We start from the raw sequence: 14,714 nt of genomic DNA, 5'->3' as shown, positions 1-14,714 counted from the left end.
CCCAGCAAAACAAATGTCTACACTGGCCATGTAAATAATATGTACACACACACACACACACACACACACACACACACACACACACAAATAGATATCTATGTCTATCTACATCTATCTTGATGTCAAAGGAGATACTGATATCATCATAGGTGTATCTCATTATATATCCTGTGTTGGACAGTTTTTATTTTTATTTTTTTCCAGTGGATTATTTTTTTAACTTAATTTGGTGTTGATATCCAAGTTCAGGGTTGGCTTGCTTTGAAACATTTAGTAGTTTTCTCTCCAGTATCTAAAACTGTCTGGTCTGTGCCAGCTTGGAAGAGGTCAGCCTGTCAGCAAGTATCTACTGTATTCTGGGCACAGTATACAACAGTCTCAGATGGGTTTGTCCTCCTTCCATCTGTATTTCCTTCCCCTTTCCCCTTCCTCTTCCCTTCTTCCTCTTCCCCTCTTCTCCTTCCCCTCCCTTTCTTCCCCTTCCTTTCTCCCCTCTTCCCTTTCTTCTCCCCTCTCCCCCATCCTCTTCCCCTCTTCTTCTTTCTCTTCCCTTCTCTTTTCCCTTTCCTCTTCTCTTTCTTCTCCCCCTTCTTTCCCCTTCCCCTCACTCCTCCCCTCTTCTTCCTCTCTTGTCCTTCCTTTCTCTCCTTTTCCCTTTCTCTTCTCACCTCTTCCCTTTCCTCTTCTCTTTCTCCCTCCTTCCCTTTTCTCTCCCCCTTCTTTTCTCTTCCCCTTCCTCTTCCCCTCTTCCCTTTCCACTTCCCGTTCTCCCCTCTTCCCTTTCCTTTTTCCCCTTCCCCTTCCTCTTTCCCTTCCTCCTCCTCCTCGCCATTCATTTGAGGTTCATTTCTTGTCAACCAAGGCTCTGTTTTCTCCTGTAGGTTGCCCTGGATCTGTGGGAAGACTTCAAGACATGCCGGGAGGGGCAGAAGGAGTGGGTCATCCGGAAGATCCGGGAGTCCCACTTTGTCATAGTCGTGTGCTCCAAGGGGATGAAGTACTTTGTTGAGAAGAAGACCTGTAAGCACAGGGGAGGGAGGCGAGGCTCCACTGACGGAGGCGAGCTCTTCCTGGTGGCCGTGGCCGCCATCGCCGAGAAGCTCCGCCAGGCCAAGCAGAGCTCAGCCGATCTGGGCAAATACATCGCCGTCTACTTCGATTACTCCTGTGAGGGCGACGTTCCCGGCGTGCTGGACCTGGGCATCAAATACAAGCTCATGGATCACCTCCCCCAGCTCTATTCTCACCTGCACTCTCGAGGTCTCAGCCCGCAGGATCCGGACCTCTATCCCGTCAACCTCAGCAAGAGGAATTATTTTCGGAGCAAGTCTGGCCGGTCTCTGTACGTGGCAATCTGCAACATGCACCAGCTTATCGATCAGGAACCCGACTGGTTTGAGAAACAGTTCCTTCCTTTCCCTCCTCCCCCGCTACATTACCAGGAGCCCGTCATGGAGAAATTTGACTCTGGCTTGGTGCTGAACGATGTCACCTGCAAGCAGGCGGCTGAAGGCGACTTCTACCTGAAGGCGGAAGCCGCGATCCTTGGCGCTGGTGCTGCGGACTCTCGTTCGGTCCTGCCCCATTTAAGCCTGGAAGAAGACGGGGACTCCCAGTACACTCATGACGGCAGCTGCGTTCTCCGGCCCTTGTTGCACACTGTGAAGGCGGTCAGTCCCCCCGACATGCCGAGGGATTCTGGCATCTATGACTCTTCTGTGCCTTCATCAGAGTTATCGCTGCCTCTGATGGAAGGACTTTTGATAGACCAAATGGAAACCTCCTCCATCACGGGGAGTGTGTCTTCTTCTTCAGGCTTGGGTAAGTGTCAGTTTGTCAAACGTCAAGGCAAAATAGGGAGTTAGCCTTGTTCAGGGGCGTGAGGGCCAGCCTCTGGTTTGGAAGACCTTGCTTCCAGGACTGCTGCTGATTCAGGCTGGTTGTGTGACCCTGGGCAAGTCATTCATCTCCCCCTGCCGCAGTCAGTTCTGACCCTGTAAGTTGCATAAGAGTCGTTGACCTGTTGTTGGAGGGAATTTCCACACTGGGAGCTCCCCCCCAGTGAACTTGTAGGTCTGGTTTTCCACTTTCCCAAATATGCATGGCACTATATGAGACTTTGGGGGTATAGGAAGAAAAACGGAACAGCCCCAGCATTGCTGGAGCTTACATTCTACTGGGCACAAACTGTGTGTATGGAGGGAGATGAGCTAATATAAAATTAATTTCAAGTTTGTTGTTGTTCAGACTTTTCAGTTGTGTCTGACTCTTTGTGAGCCCATTTGGGGTTTTCTTGGCAGAAATTCTAGAGTGTGGTTTGCCTTTTCCTTCTCCAGCTCATTTTATAGATGAGGAAAATGAGGCAAACTGGGTTAAGTGACTTGTCCAGGATCACACAATCAGTAAGAGTCTGAGGCTGAATTTGAACTCAGGCCCAGTGCTTTATCCGCAGCAGCGCTACCTCGCTGCCTCAGCTTTAGTAGGTAGAGAGCATTAACTATGGCAATTTATGGCAGCGAGGGTCAGGAAAGGTCTTATATACATGTATGGGAGATAGTAACTGAGCTGTGCTTTGAAGCCAGAGGGAATGCATTCTTGTCAGGGTGTAGTCTGAGCAAAGGCACGGAGGTGGGAAAATGGCTGTTGTGCAGGGGTAGCAGCAGGATGGTTCAGGAAGAGGAATGATAGGAAATTAGACTAGAAAGCTGGATGGAAAACAAACTGTGGAAGGCTTTGCTAATAGCAGAATGAGGAGGATGGATTTTTATCCTAGAGGTGGTGGGAAACTGCCAAATATTTCTGAGCAGGTCGGAGTAGCCAGCATTGGGAACCTGGGTGTGGAGGAAGTCTGTATTTCCTTGTGGATAATTAATGCCCATCACAATGTGCCTTGCAGAAACAGCTCACCCAAACTGCATCTCCCATGGTGGAGTCTATGACCATGCGTGCAAGTGTGCCTGTGTGTGCGCGCGTGTGTGTGTGTGTGTGTGTGTGTGTGTGTGTGTGTGCATGTGCTCAGCTGAGCATGACCCCATAAGGTTCCAGTGTCCCTCACACTGTCCCTGAGTAGACTTGGAGGTGCTCCTTTCAGAACGGTATTCATGTCCCCTGCTTGCCCGCTCAAGCTTTTTCTTAGTCTCTCTTGCTCTATCATGGCAACTCATTCTGGAAGCCAGAAATCAAATGCACTGTACATTGTGGGGTTTGCTTGCTTTTAAAAAATTTGTTTTAATAGGTCATGTATTTATCTGTGAACATCATGTCTCCCCAGGTAGGATGTAGGCTCCTTGAAGTCAGAGAGCTCACCCCCTTTTTATCTTTATGTTCATAGTACCTGGTGCTTAGTAAGGCAGCTAGATGGCACAGTGCCTGGGGTCAGGAAGACTTGAATTCAAATCCCACCTCAGACACTTATTAGCTGCGTGATCCATGGCAAATCACTTAATTTCTATTTGCCTCAGTTTCCTTATCTGTAAATGGGCATTATAATAGCACCTACCTCCCACAGCTGTGAGGATCGAATGAAACAGTAATTATAAAGTGTTTGGCACACAGTAGGTGCTACATGTTAGGTATTGTTATTATTATTATCATTATTATTATTATATCAATGAAATTACAGGTTAATCCCTATATTGACATTTCTAAAGAGCTTTAAGGTTTATAGCACACTTTCCTCATAACAGCCCTCTGAGGTAGATGGTGCTACAGCTATTATTATCCCCATTCTACAGATTAAAAGACTTGAGACTCTGGGAGGTTCAGGGTCTTACTTGTGTTCACACAGCTAGTAAGAGCCGGAGATAATTTTGAGCCCAGGTCTAGGATATCAATTCCAGCATTCTTTGAATGGCATCTGTTCAATTTGGCAGGAATTTACTACGTACTTACTCCTGTCAGTCACTGAGCTGAGCTCTAGGGGTACAAAACCAGAAACAAAAGAGCCTTGACCCTCAGAGAGCTTCCAGTCTACTCAGCCAGTTATTAAACATTTATCAAGCACATACTATGTGCAGTGGGGATACAAAAGATGCAAAAGAAAGTTCCTTCCCTCAAGGAGCTTACAGTCTACTAGAAAGAAAACACATGTGTACACATAAAAAATACATACAAAGTGATCCGGAGGGGTTGGGGGGGAATCAATAAAGATTCAGCAAGCATGCATTAAGCACCTCCTGTATGCCAGATACTTTTCTAGGTGCTGGGAATACAAAGACAGAGAAGCAGTAGTACAGTCACAGATCAGGAAATGCCAAGTCATTTCCCCCTATCATTTTTTTCTTTCTTTTCTGCAGGTGAAGAAGAGCCCCCTGTCTTCCCTTCCAAGTGCGTCGACTCTGGAGCGTGTAAAGCTGGACTCAGTGGGCACAGTTTCACCGATGAACTCCCAGTGGTTGGCCCGTTATAACCCGACAGAAGATTCTAATGCATTGCCACTTTAGCGACAGCGGACAGCGCCTGTGTGTCAGTCAACCCCTTGCCCCTCGCCCCGCCCCGTTGCCTACTTGAAGGAACGAACACCCTGCGTTTGGATGTTTCGAGGGAGCTTTTGGCCAGTACCAGTTTTCTTGCCCCTCCCTCTGCCCTTGGGTTTGGTAAAACCCGTCATCTGCAGACTCTTAAGAGGGCTTCGCAAGGGGAACCAGTAAGCACAGAATGCCCATTTCCCCACATTAGCTTGACTCCTTTGACCATGTTCACGTGTTCCTACCATTTTACGTTTATAACCCATCCTTGGATCTCTGACTAGGGCAGAAGGAAAGAGGCGTTAGAAAAGAAACAGCATTCAGGGAGAGAGAGAAATAGGGCTCTGTCTTCATTATGTCCTAGGTCCATTTGGTTGTACTTAGCACAAAAGGAGAGATGTGGATTTTCAGTTGAAATGACTGATGGAACAAAAACCTTTAGTGAAATCATAGACATAAGTTTTTCTGTGTCTAGAATTGTCACCCACTCCCTGGGAAATGTTCATTTGATAAAAGTAACAGGAATCTTCACCTACATAATCATAGATACACACATACACACATGACTTGTAAAAACTAAGTTTGGACAGGCAATACAGTGTAGTACAATTTGTTGTGAATTTGGAGCCTTAAGGGCCTGGATTCACCATCACTTACTACGTGTGTGACCTTTAATAAGCCCCTTGCCCCCTCCTCCGGGCTTCAGTTTCCTCATGTGTAAATGATGGGTGACCTCTGAAACATCTCTTCCAGCCATTAATCTATGATCTTTCGAGACTGAGAATGATTGGAAATGTGTGTCTGGAACCAGCCCTTGTCTAGTGCATGACCATTCTCTGTGTGCCCCTTCAATCCATGACCAATCATGATTCCACTAAGTCAAAGGTCATGTGGGCATATGTTTGTTTTTATTAAAAAGATGACGGTCTCGAAGTTGGAAAGGACCTCAAAGGTCACCTAATCTAGCCCTTTATCTGACTCAAGGGTTAGTTCTACTGTATTCTCAACAAGTCATCATCTATCTGGTCTCTGCCTGAAGACTACCAGAGGGGTAAGCAGAGAGCTCCTGAGGCAGCCCGCTCCATGTTAGGACAGCTCTGTCCCTTAAGCTTTTCTTGACCTCATGCCTAAATCCTCCTCTCTACTAGTTTTGCTGGGTGGGGGGGGCAAGCAGAACAAAGCTAATCCCTCTTCTATGGGACAGCCCTTTACTTGCTCAAAGACAGCTCTCCTGTCCCCACTGAGTTTTCTTTTCTCCAGATTTAGCCTCCTTGTTTCCTCTGACATATCCTTATACGTCATGATCTCAGGTCTTTTCATCACTTGGGTCGCCCCCTTGTGATGCTGGGTCCATATCTTTCCTAGAATGGAAGCGCAGTCCACCACGGGCTACACAGGGGAGAGGAGAGAGGAACCTCTCTCATTCAGAACACTTGGCCTCCTTCACGCAGCCTTGGAGAGTGTTTACTTATCTTGCTCCAATGTCACACTGTTGACTTGTGCCCCCCAATTCCCTGGATCTTTTTCACTGAAACCATCTATTTTCTAACCTTAGCTCATCAACCTGTGCTTGGGAAGTTGATTTTTTCAGCTAGTGTCCAGCTTTGTTCCTGTCAAGTTTTAGCCTATCTGAATTCATCCATTGTTCCAGCCTCGTGAGGTTTTGTTAAATCCTGTCATCCAGTGTGATGGCTGTCCGTCTCAGCCTTGTGTCATCTGTCAGTCTGCCAAGAGTGCTTTCTGTACCTTCCTCCAGTAAAAACCAGCAATCAGAAAAGGGACGCGGCCATATTCCTATGGCCCCTCACCATCCCCATTGACCTTGACCCTCATTACAACTCTCTAAGCCCTAGCTAGTAATTCAGCCAGGGCCAAATCCATCCAATTATGCCTCCATCCAGCCCACAACTTCCCATCTCATCCACAAAGACAGTGTAACTCACTTAATGGTCTGCTCATGCCTAAGTGAACTGTGTCTTTGGCATTCCTGTGGCCTAAGGGTCTGGTTGCTGGTATCAGAAGAGGAAATGAGACCAGTCTGGCATGACCAGCTCATGATGAAGCCGTGGTTCACAAACCATCTCTTTAGGATTATATTACAGAATGTTGCCAGGAAGGCCCTTCTTTCTCTCTTTAAGGCTTTAATTTTTTCAGTAAATATTTTTTTCCTTCCATCTTCTTAACTACCCCCACCCCCCACTGGAAGACAAAAAGAAAGGGGAAGAGACCCTTATAACAAATACACAGTCAGGTAAAACTGAGTCTTGCATCGGCCACGTCCAAAACCTGTTGGTCTCGTTCTGCACCGAGTCTGCCACCTCTTTGTCAGGCCATGGGGAGCATCAGCCCTCCAGAATCATGGCTGGTCACAGTCTTGATGAGGGTCAAGAAAAAAGCGTCCTTCTTTCGGTGCCTTACCATTTTATGTCTTTAGCATTCAATGTCAGGCTTAGGTATTCCTGGTCCTTCGATCTACCCCTTCACCTCCATGCCCATGTAATTGTGCCAAAGTCAGCATTGGTCTGTTTTCAGGTTCTAAAACTGTTGACCCTCCAATGATAAGAATGGAAATTCTACAAAATACACCAGAATGGCTTGAAATTATTGCCTTAGCTGTTGAATGGATGTGCTTGGACTGAGGCAATTTTTTTTAAGGACAGAAAGTTAATGATTATCTTTCTGCATCACCCAATACATTGCTGTTGCTAAAGAAAGCAACACACTTAGATCTACTGACTTTGAAGAATCTTAAAACCAACAACCTTCCCAAAAAGATGCTTTTGGACCAGTTGTAACATTTTTCTCCCTGATGACCTGCTCAAGGAAAGATTCCATTCACATCTTCTACCCAGCAAATTGGGGATTTGAACCTTGTAGGTGAGAAACTGCTTTGGAAGGGTCAGATAACAGGCAAATCATGACATAATTTCTGTTTTCCAGGCCAGAATGTATTTTCAGTCTTTTTTGTTGAGTCACATGTGTTCTGCAGCAGCTCAGGTGCAGCTCAGGTGTCCATTGATTTCCCAGTGATACTGTTGTTCCCCAACTTGCAGTCACTGGTAGCATTGTTGAATTATTGCCATTTTGAGAATCAGAACTATGTATTTCCAATCTTCATGACAGTGTCAGGTGGGGGACATAGCAGAAAGAGAAAGAAAGAGCCGGAATAATGAGAACCTTCCCTCCTCCCCTGGGACTCACCAGAAGCAAGAGGGAAGAGGAAGGGGAGGCAGACTTTCTTGTCTCCCCATGTGCAAGTAATGCAGCTGTTTAAGCCATAAACTCTTGGGGAAAAGAGCTTGTATCCAAGATCTCCCTAATGCAAGTGATTGGCCCCGGGCTTTTTGTCCAGGCAGCTGGTAGCCTCCAGTTACAGGAACGTGTTTATCTCTTCTCTGGCATCAGATATGTGGCCATGTGCAGCTGCTTGGATATAGTCAAGTTGCCTGATGAAAAGCAACAGGTTTTCTCATAAAGTGATATATTTGATTGAAAGATAGATAGACTCACTCCCTTTACCTGCCCCCCCACCCCGTCCCACTGCTACCCTTGTGCTAGCCTTGAGAATCAGAGTTTTGCTCCCAACATGGTGGCTACATAGCCCATTTGGAAGGTGGAGTGTTTTTGTCTTGAAGTCCAAGAATGCCCTACAAAACATACAATGGCAAAGGGGGGATTTTTATCAAATTTTTCCACAAAGCAAATGACTGCCACTTGGTATATATTAGAAACTGCCATTTTTGTATTCCCAGCACATAGCTCAATGTGGGGGAAATAGTGAGTACTAATAAGTACTAATTGACTAAATTGAGGGGAAGGTTCTGCATCAAAATGTTTCTGATAAAAGTCTGATATCCAAGATTTGTAGAGATTAGATAAAATATAGAAGACCAAGAATCATTCTCCAGCAGGTAAGCAGCCAAAAGATGAAATCTCCAAAAGAAATGCCAACAGTCAGCAATAAGAGAAATGCAAATTAAAACACCTTCAGTGAGGATGGATTGGGTGAAGGTTTGACATGGCCCAGCCACTTGAAAAACCAAATTTAATTCCTTTTATGGCCTTGTTAGGTGGACAGTTTCTTAACTGTGGCAAACAAATATAGAAGACCTAAAAACAGGGACCCACTTCTACAAAGGTTTGAGTCCAAGAGGACATGGACTTAGCTTGACCAAAAGCTACTAATAGAAGATAGCAACATAAGGAGGTTCTGTGGGTTTCCAAGTCACCTGGTCCATGCTGGTCATTGGCACAGTAGCATGTAGAGTCAGTTAATGCACCCAAGGAGACCCCAACTATCTTATTGGGGATAGCAGATAATTTTAAAAGGTTCCCTTTGGTTTGGGACGTGTCTTGGTATTTTATATGTAGTATGGGTGATTCTGAGGCCCTGGGAATTCAATTTGTTTTGGTTTGGTTCAGACCTGCGATTTTAATTTATGGGGGAACTCTTACATTGCCACATTGGCATCCTTTTTGTAGCTTAATAGTCTTAGAGTTTTCTGGGGAACTGAGATGTTAAGTGACTTAGTCTCAGCAGCAGGACACAAAACCTGGATCCCTCTGACTCCGAGGCCAGTCCTTTAACCACTGTGCCAAATGTGTACAAAATAACAAAACCTCATTATAGAAATCTAATTCAGGTAGAGCTGAAAAACAAAACCTAATTATGCAATTTCCCAGTCTTGATCTTTTTGTTTTCATTCTTCATCTTCACCAAGACCTACCTGGGGATGGGGCAGTGTCTTCTCTCCCAGGTTTAAAGCCAGAGCTGCCTTCGGGTCAGCTCCCCCCAGAAAGGGAAATAATGATGAGTGATGGAGTGAGAGGAGTCAGATTCTCAGTGAGCTCTAGACTTCATATTTATTCTTACTCTCCCCATTCTGAGAGAAAGTTAATACTGTTAAAAGGAGTTCACTAGTAGGTTAAATCAACATGAACACAAGATTGCTTGTGGGGATAAGGTCCTGACCTGAACTGGTCGTGTTTCCCCAGAAGTGTTGTTATTTAGAAGGGAAATTTAGAAAAGGAAGTTATGAGGACAACCTGAAGGCATTTAGGAAATGGCAGTCCTGTATAGAGAGAGAGGGTCATAAGCTGTTGATCTTAATTCATCTCTCTATATAATATTTGTTGACCTCCTGTGAAGAGGTATAGGAGGCTATGGGTGGATTCCAATTTCTGCCACGTGAAAGAGTACTGACTTCAGTAAGATAAGAGCTATAACTAAGGTAAGACAACCAGCATTTTGCCCTCGGACGCCATATCTAGAGGGTGCTGATAGTACGTGTTTTTCCGAAGAGTTTAGCTTAGTAAGAAGAACTGATAAAATAGAACATTGAAGCTCAGTACTAACTTGCTGTGGATATTTTCATTCCTATAAATCCCTTTTATCGAGGATTTTGAAATAATCCTGAATGAGTCATTGAAAAGGGTTCAGAGGCTTTCCTCAGACTCTTTTTCATTCAGCATCCAAGCAATCTGTTGGTAAAGAAGTTATTTCAGTAGTGTTATGTTGTAGTATAGCCATTCATGTATAGAATTATGCACTTTGCAGACAGTAAGCTCCCTGAGGGCAGGGATAGGATAGTGCTCCCCAGGCAGCGAGTGCTAAAGGGCGCCTGTGGAGTGAGCCTCATGATTGCAACATGGCACATGTATCATGCCCTGCTGATTCTGGCATGGAATCGAACACACACTGGGGTCTCCTCATAAAACCCTGACAGCTGCGGTCCCTAATTCTCAGTATTTCTGGGCAAGTAAACTGTGGCCTCGTTTTCATCATGAATCAACTTGACCCCACCCAGCAGGTTTTGATGTTGTGGAATTCCATTGGCCCAGTGGGTAACGGTTGGGGTGGGGAGTATGCAACACTGAGCTATCATACCGCGATCAATGAGATGTGCTCTAGTGCCTAATATAAACTTTTGGATTGTCTCCCAGAGTGCCCCTCTGTTTGTGCAGATATGGAACCCTTGATTTCTCAATATGACCCAACATAATACAATATAAACATCTCCCCGATGCTTCCTTTGATAACACATGCAAAATAACCTTTCTCAACAAGCTTTTTAAGCCAAATTGGAAATTATTATGAGGTGTTAGGTTATTAATGCCGTATTATCTTCCTTCCCCCAGCAGATGGAAGCAAAGGGAGTGGGCTTACTGTAAGTAAATCTCTTTGATTCAGATTTCGGAATTGTGGGTTTCGGAGAGTGGCCTAACCTTGCCTTTGGGTAGGGCGGCACCTGGACTGTCTCAGACATATGGATGGGCATCCTCATCTAGATTTTCAGAAGACATTCTACAGCTGTTTCCAATAACCAAGGCTGTTCTCTGACCCGCCCTTCTAGACGGGAACATCTTTGTCCATATGGGCTCCTTAGAGAAATTGAAACTGTCTTTCTTTTGTTCTCAGCAGCTGGGCCCTTTCCTCCCTTGGGAGAACCATTAGTGAGTCCTGCCCTTCTTATTTCAGGGATAAAGAAGTCCACCAACTTGAATTCATAATACCTGTGTTGATGCCTCGGGACTTTTCACTCTTCCTGCTATTTCCTTTTTCACCCAAAGTCCAACCTCCCAAATTGGACACAGTGCCTTACTTGAGTAAGTATCTGGCTGATGCTGAGCATGCTGGGAGGAGTGCTAAAAGAAATCAAAATCCCAGGCTCGGAAGGCTCCTCTGGTAGCCATCTAGACCAACATTTAATGGGAATAGTCCTCTATCCAGCACACCCAGTGAAGCCATCGAGCCTTGCCTTGCCTTGCAGACCTCCAGTGAGGGGTAACTCGCTACCTCCAGAGGCAGCCCTTTCCACTCTGAAATACTCTCAGCTTTTTGTAAGGTTTTGCTGGTGTCAAGCCAACATCCTCCCCTATGCAATTTCCATCTTTTGGTCTTCATTCTGACCCCTGGGGCCAAGGAGAACCACTCTGATGCCTTTCAAGTACTTGGAAACAGCTCTTGGGTCCTTCTTGAGTCTGCTCTTTTTCAGGCAAACATCCTTCAAGTGGTCCTGTGCTGTGATCGCAGTCACCTGCCTGGTCACTCTCCTTGGAATGGCCTGAGGGTTGTTAATATTCTTGCAGAAATGCGATATCCAGAAATCTTGACTTGTGACACATTGGGCCAGGGCAGAGTACAGAGAGACCATCAACTCCTCGTCAATTAAGTTTACAACTTAGACAGCTGTATAGACCCATGCCTCTCCATGTCATCTAAATTCTCATCACCTTCCATGTCACACTGCTGACTCATATTTAGCTTGTGGTCCGCTAAGAACTCCACCTCTATCTTTGTCAGATGAACCATGGTCTAGCCATTCTTTCCCCTCCCCCAACATACAGCAGTTTTCTGGGACTCCACAAATTCCGTTAAAATTTTCTTCTGAGACCAGCAAGCAGTAAAAACTCTTGTTAAAGAAAAAAACCAAATATGTTAATATGCATTTTAGAGACTAGCTAACTACTATTTTCTTTATGTTAGTAAAAACCAGAAATTTTCAGAGGTTAAAAGCATGTTTGTTAAACTCTAGGAGGAAAAATGAACCTTGTGGATGAATGATGATCTTTTCATCCTGAGGTTTCTATTCTCTGTGGAAGAAAAATAGCAAGATTGGACTGAGAAATAGGCTTTATTTTTACATTGAAAAAAATTAATAATTTTTTCATTTGTTTTGTAAATAATTATGTCCATGTTTGACAATAGGCAGTGACTGATGTTTGTAAGATGTACTTTTTGTACCTTAGAAAGTTTGCATCGAATAAAGTCACGTTTTAATATTTTGGCTGTCTGGTGTTTCAAGAAATGCTTCCTTTGTACATGATGCTTTCTGAATGTTGTCTGGGAAGGGTAAAAAACCACCTGAACCTGGTTCTGCTTAAACAGTGCTCTGACCTCTGAACATAGCTGACCTCCCTGTCCCAGAGAAAAACAGGCTGACCTCTTGGTAACCTGTGATTTTGGTAGAGTGGTCTAAGGAGCAATGACCTTCTGGCCCTTGGGGCTCACTGTCTCTTGAGCAAAGTTCCCTTATGTCAGGGGACCTATACCCAATCAGTCAAGCTACGTGCATTTATTAAGCACCCACTGTATACCAGGCATACGCTAGATGTGAAAGCTACAAGTACAAAAGAGAAATAGTACTGGCCCTCAAGAAGCTTCTATACTCTCTCTCTCTTCCTCTCCATATATGCACACACTCACACACACACACACACACACACACACACACACACACACATATATATTATACACACACCACCTATACACTATATTGGTTATATACATATTGGTTATATTCATATTTAAATGTTATTAGTTAACCATTATTATGTGCCAGGCACCATGCTAAATGCTTTACAAATATGATCTTATTTGATCCCCACAACAACCGCGGGAGGTGGGTGCTATTATTATTCCCATTTTACAATTCAGGAAACTGAGGCAGACAGGTGAAGTAACTTGTCCAGGGTCACACAGCCAAAAAGGATCAGAGGTGACATTCACACTTGGTCTTCCTAACCTGTACCTTTCTCACTCTCATCACGACCTCCCATATGCGTGCTCAGTGACCAGTAAGAACTTTTTTGTGTGTGTGTTTTTTTTCCAGGCAATTGGGGTTAAATGACTTGCCCAGGGTCACACAGCTAGTGTCAAGTGTTTGGTCTGAGGCCGGATTTGAACTCAGGTCCTCCTGACTTCAGGGCCAGTGCTCTATCCACTGTGCCATCTAGCTGCCCCAACCAGTAAGAACTTTAAAAGAATACAGGGCCCAACTTTGTGCCTCAGATATTTGAAAGAGCTTAGCACTGTGCCTGGCACATAGTAGGTACTTTTAAAATGTTTATTGAGGGGTAGCTAGGTGGAGCACTGGCCTTGGAATCAGGAGGACTTGAGTTCAAATCCAGCCTCAGACACTTGACACTAGCTATGTGACCCTGGGCAAGTCATTTAACCCTGATTGCCTCACCAAAAATAAATAAATAAAAATAAAAATGTTTATTGACTATGACTAAATATTTGTGTTAGGAACCAGGTTTGGCCAAACAGAATGTTGATATGGAATCCAACAGACCTGTTGTTTATTCCTGATTTTCACTGCATCTTCTTGGATTGTCTGGTTATGTGACCTTATTTCTTGAGTCCATTCTCTTCCTCTCTTCGGGTGATGACAGTGTAAGACTGTGGAAAGAGCACTGACTCTGGAGTCAGGTGACCTGGGTTCAAATCTTGCCTTTGGGGCACTTGGGGGTCCACAAGCAAATCCCTTTGCTCCCATAAGTCTCAGTTTTCTCATCTGTTGGACTACCCCGTATCTGAAGCCCCTTCCAACTCTAAATCCATGATCGTAGGGTCTGTACTCTAGGTTACTTGAGAACAAGTAACATGGGACTTGTTGAGTCTGAGTCTGGAAGATCTGAGTTTTACTAGCTGTGTGACCCTGGGCAAGTCACCTCACTCTGCCTCAGTAATCTCCTCTATAGAATGGGGGTAATAATAGCCTAGCACCTGCCTTCCAGCTACTCTCATTCCAATGTACTCTCCAGCTGTGCCTCTTCTAAGAGGTGTCTGGCTGTCTCTGACATTTATGAGCTGTGTGACCATTGCAAGTGTCTTAACCCCTCTGAGCCTCAGACAATCCTGCTCCATTACTGATGGATTTGAAATAATTCTTCCTTAGCATATCGATATGCACGGTTGTTCCTATAGAAGGATATGCCTCTGATATGATTGGGAGAACATTGGCAGCTGAGATGCATGTGTCACAGTCCTTTCCTTAGGCGTAGAATTTCTGAGATCCTTCCTAGTGCATTTTCGTTTTAGACTTGGTGGCGTTACTATGTCTGGTTTACAGAAACCTGACACTCCCTCCCTCCCAATATTGCGCTCCCCCAGAGTTGCAGGAGCCCGTTGGCTTCCTCTTTCTGTTTCCTCTTTGTCCAGAGAGCTTTGCAGCCGCTTTCTGCACCTTCCTCCCCTCCCCCTGAAAGGAGAGCTTAAACTGGATTTGAAGCCCGCTGGGCTAGCTTTCTTTCTTTGAGGCTGCCTCTGGGGAGGTTGGGGTTATCTGCCACTGGAGGTCACCAAACAGAGGCTAGGTCACCACTTGTCAGGTACATTGTCATGGAGTTTCCTTTGGGGGTATGAGTTAGACAAGTCCACAGTGCTGAAGTCGTCTGATCAAAGGTTGGAGAGGAATGAGGTCACTGAGCTGCGTTCCTTCATTTTACAGATAAGATAACTGA

General features: G+C 45.0%; 1 protein-coding gene across 2 annotated transcripts in view; it reads left to right on the top strand.

Moving 5' to 3' along the window:
- The window catches only part of IL17RD (interleukin 17 receptor D), an 86,074-nt gene extending 73,824 nt beyond the window's left edge, over positions 1 to 12,250 (top strand). For both annotated transcript variants that reach the window (XM_020970611.2, XM_020970610.2), the window contains exons 12-13: positions 882 to 1,821; positions 4,296 to 12,250. In XM_020970611.2, the coding sequence (XP_020826270.1) occupies positions 882 to 1,821; positions 4,296 to 4,408 (1,053 nt within the window). In that variant the 3' untranslated portion in view covers positions 4,409 to 12,250. The remainder of the gene's footprint in view (positions 1 to 881; positions 1,822 to 4,295) is intronic.
- Positions 12,251 to 14,714: the final 2,464 nt, after the last annotated feature.

The sequence above is a fragment of the Phascolarctos cinereus genome, unplaced genomic scaffold (assembly GCF_003287225.1).
Source record: "Phascolarctos cinereus isolate Bilbo 61053 unplaced genomic scaffold, phaCin_HiC Scaffold_4;HRSCAF=312, whole genome shotgun sequence".
In the NCBI taxonomy this organism is placed as follows: domain Eukaryota; kingdom Metazoa; phylum Chordata; class Mammalia; order Diprotodontia; family Phascolarctidae; genus Phascolarctos; species Phascolarctos cinereus.
This window is presented reverse-complemented; position numbering and strand designations above follow the sequence as displayed.